This window comes from Poecilia latipinna, unplaced genomic scaffold (genome assembly GCF_001443285.1).
Source record: "Poecilia latipinna isolate Pla-1442-1.1 unplaced genomic scaffold, P_latipinna-1.0 Scaffold5727, whole genome shotgun sequence".
Taxonomy (NCBI): Eukaryota; Metazoa; Chordata; class Actinopteri; order Cyprinodontiformes; family Poeciliidae; genus Poecilia; species Poecilia latipinna.
This window is the reverse complement of record NW_015118343.1, coordinates 1-4,329: the sequence shown is the minus strand read 5'-3', so window position 1 is coordinate 4,329 and position 4,329 is coordinate 1. Positions and strand designations below refer to the sequence as shown.

The following is a 4,329-nucleotide window of genomic DNA, read 5'->3' as shown; positions in this document are numbered from 1 at the left end:
CACTGCTTCCAGCCAATCTGGTTTCTGCTGCTGCTTTGATTCTTCATCACAACAAGGTAAGAATTGGCTCAACAAACCCAAAAGGAAAAGCTGCTTACAATTCTGTTCTTCTACTATATTTTATGATAAAATCTGGTTCTGATTCTCTGAAACATGAAAACTTGTTTCCATCATGTTCACATTGATGGATGAAATGTATCATTTGGTCCAGCAGCTCTTTGAAAATCTAGAAAATCATCTAATATTTTCCGTCATATCTCAGAGTAACTGAATGTTTCTTATCTTCCTACAGATGAAATTTGTTCTTTTCACTTTGTTCCTTTGTGGATTCGTCCTTAAAGTAAATGTGAGTGAAATCCTTCTCCTCTGTTTGCTGTTTAGACAATCAGTTGTTAAAAATCTACTCTTAGTGTTTTTATCTCTGTACTTTGTGAAACAGGCAGTGAAACACTGAAATGTGTCTGTGTGAACAGCAGATAAACGATGATAACTTTATTTTCAATCAGCTCTAAAAACTGTGAAGTCAAAACAGTTTTTTGTAAGTAATTATTGTTTATATCTGTTTGTTTTGATTAACAGGGAAAAAGTTCGTCAGGAGGTTTGTGCTTTAATCTTTCTGGTGTTTTGAGTTCACAAGGTGGCGCTGCAGGTTTTAGTCTGAAGACAAGCTGGGCATGAAGGCTGATGTTGGACGTTCATCATTTATTGGATCTAAAACTGTTAAACATGAATGTGTCTTTAGATCATGGTGTCTGGACTTTTCTGTGTCCTGATATCAATATGATCTGAATGTCTCATATGCAGCATCCCTCCCAGAGGAAAAATCCCTCGTGGCATGTGAGGGAGCAGTGGCTCGACTCCACTGTGGTAAGGTCACTGGTTTCACTGGTCGGTTCTGGAGCATTACACCATGAATACATTCAGGTTTCCAACATTTCCTCTTGGCTCTGGCAGCAGAAGGTCAGGCTATCTATGTGACCAGTGCTTCATACGGACGCACTAATAAGAAGACGTGCAGCGCTGGGAGACCTGCCGACCAGCTAGAGAACACTGAATGCTACACATACAGAGAGGAAGTTGGTGAGAGGTACAGAGCTTCAGTGTTTCCTGAAGGTTTATCAAACTGGATGTGAATGAATGAATGAGGAGGTCAAAGAAAGGAAAATCACTGACTTTGATCTGAATCCACAGATGCAACGGGAAACAGTGGTGTAAAGTCAGAGCCAGTAACTATGTGTTTGGAAATCCCTGCTATGGGACCTACAAGTACCTGGAGGTGGAATATATTTGTTACGGTGAGTTCAGGCTCTCACTTCACTAAAATCTGTCTACGAACAGGAACAGCTTTAAAAACTTGGTGCAACAAAAACAGCAACTTTATGGATGTTTTCTCTAACTATCTACTTTAACTGAACAAATCTAAATAAAAAGCATTGAGAAGCTTATTTATTCTGTTTTTTAACTTAATTAACAAACCCAGAATATCTGATTGGCAAATTAATTAAATATAAAAAAATAGTTTTTTTAAGATCTAGAAATCTGTCAGATATGCTACATTTTTTTATTTGTATTTATTTTATTTTATTTTATTTTTTTACTTCTTTCTTTGTTTCCTTTCCTACAGAATACTTATTTCATGATTAGAACTGGTGATATTTTTCATCAAGGTGTCTTCAATTTATTCTGCTAAAATATATGATTAATATTTTCATTGTTCTTTTCTTTATGCAGTTGAATGAAACGACCATCAGATCGCCTGTGCTGTGGATGAAATGCATCATAATCAGTAACATCCACAGACACTGTGGTCCACTGATGTACATACAATTTCTCCTCAGTTTCTTTCACTTTCTCAACCATTGTTTTTTTGTTTTTGTTTTTTAGATTTTTTTTAATCTTCATCCGTGTTGCTTTCATGTCATGTTTTCCTGAATAAACTTGACTTGCATCTACATTTTGCTCTATCTGACTTTTTCTGGTTTTGTTCACTACAAACACTCTGATCAGGATAAAAAAAATCTCTCCAAACTATGAAGGCATGCAGTTTAAAAACTGTTTCCAGTATGAACAGGAAGGAACTGGTGGAGGAAGTTGGTTGAATGTCTGTGAGAACACTGCCTACTCTCATCAGACCAAGATGGCTGCCAACCAGACGCGATACCTTTAGGGAGTTTTATTGGAGTCACAGCAATGTTACATCACAAAAAATGGAAAGTCATGAACATGATTATGGTCTTCCAAGTCACCAGTTGAAGACTGGTGTTCATTCAGTTGTTCACTGCCAGATCCTCTCTGCAGCTGAAAGCAGAAACAAAGCAAAATTATGTTGTTGTCTGTTCAGCACAACATGAATGTCATATAAACTCAGTGTTTGTTTCACCTTTGTTGACTTGGACACATGCATCCTCTCTGGCTACAACACTGACAGAAATCTACAGTGTCACAAAGCCTGAAAACATATAAGCTTCCTAAAATTAGACATCTGACGTTGTTTACTACTGTGAAATCAACCACTGCTTATCTCTCATTTGCCTTGGCAAGTCCGACTGAGACACTGGATCCAGGCTTAAAGGAATCCAGGACTAGCTGAACATGTTGGCCTAAATATATTGTTAACTGCCTATTAACTAAAAGAAATGCTGTTTGTGATGCACCAAAACTCATAAATACTTAAAAAATTAAGCAAATTTTTGAAGTGATTCAAAAATTTACATGTTCTGTTATATTTTTGACCCATGGAGGTCGCCGTTTTTTCACCTGCTGGGTTCATGAGGCATAATGGTCCATTATGTACTGAATCTACAGAGTAAACATTGGAAGACTATCTTTACCTGAGTTATCATATTGTGTTTGACTGCTGTAATTTTAGATAATGCCACACTGTGTCACTGTTGGCTGTGGTGAGTCTTGATTGCTTCCCACATGAAAAAAAGAGCGCAGTGGAAAAGAACCGAAGGACCTACTTGTGCATTTTTCTCCAGAAGACTCTGAGTCATTTGTATGAGCAAAACTGACTAAGGTCTCAACAGGTGACTGTTACCTTAACTAGCTAAAAATAACTGTTGTGCTGACAGTTTTATCCACGCCCAAACCCCACTGCCGCCGGCGAGAGACCGAGAAACGCTGGGAGCGTTAGAAGCGCTTTTCAATTGACAACAGCGCTATAGCTGCTCCCGCAGGTATGAACACTAGCAGCTCCTACAGCCAACTCTGTCCTCTTCCTCTGTTTGGTTCTCCTCATCTTCATCACCTCTTGTGATTTCTGCTTTCCTATTGATTTCAATTTGAAGAGGCTTTAAAAACTCATTGCTGTTTTGGCTGGACGGCGCGTCAGTCTATCAGAGACGTGAGGATGGACTGGATAAATTTCTTCGTAATCTCCATGCTCAACACCGACAGCCAGGTCTTCACCAGATCCAGGCTGATCATCACCAACTCACTGGTCACTCGACTGGCCTTGATGACCCCTGGGTTGGCCTGCTGGAGGCTCAAATGTTCCCAAACCATCTTCTACAGCGACTGCATGAAGACTGAGATGAGGCGGACATGCAGCTGGCATTGTCGCTGGAGGCCAGATTCAGGATAATCAGAGCTCAGGTCAGCAAGGAGTGAACGGCCCACTTACAGAGAACACAGATGAGTAAAAGCAGCTCAATCCACCAAGCACTTACATCAAGAGCCACATGCCTCAAATATTTATGCATAAATGAAAAATAGGTTCCAATTAAATGATCTCCTGTAGCAGTCTGTATTACAGCGATTCTGAAGCACCCTCTGACTGAAGACACTCTTTTCCCAAGACATTCTGAATAGTGTCTAAGTCACGCCCCTTCTGCTAGAGGTCACAGGACCTTTAATTTAATTTAATTTAATTTAATTTAATTTAAGTTTATTTGATAGAGACAGACACATGTAGACACAGACAAACAGAACAGAGCAGCAGTCCCATGTTTGCTTCATAGTGTTTACAGCACAAGCTAATTCACAGCTCTTGTTCCTGGATGGGCCTTTTGAACAGTTCATGTAAAAACTATTGGAAAGTGAAATAATAATCATTTAAAATAATAAGATGATGTTGTTTCTGTATTCACAATCACATAGGGTGTTCCCTATGAACATGCAAACAGCTAAAAGAGATGGAAGAAAACACAGAACTAAACCTTTTGTGATTCTTGTTGTAAAGGTTCTTTATTGAGAAAAAAACAGACTTTACTGTCTTTGTATGACGAGTTAAACAAGAATCATTTAGCCATGATGATAATCTCTGCAAGATGTGAAGCTCTTCTCTGACTAGAGAACATCACCCAGTTCTACATCACCCAGTTCTAC

At 38.9% G+C, this 4,329-nt stretch overlaps 1 protein-coding gene across 1 annotated transcript; it reads left to right on the top strand.

The window, feature by feature from the left end:
• Positions 1-292: 292 nt before the first annotated feature.
• On the top strand, positions 293-1,895 carry LOC106943695 (L-rhamnose-binding lectin CSL3-like). The gene is made up of 6 exons (XM_015027006.1): positions 293-346; positions 580-598; positions 805-867; positions 955-1,087; positions 1,192-1,295; positions 1,732-1,895. Exons 1-6 carry the CDS (start codon positions 293-295, stop codon positions 1,737-1,739), a joined length of 381 nt encoding a protein of 126 aa, XP_014882492.1. The 3' UTR covers positions 1,740-1,895.
• Positions 1,896-4,329: the final 2,434 nt, after the last annotated feature.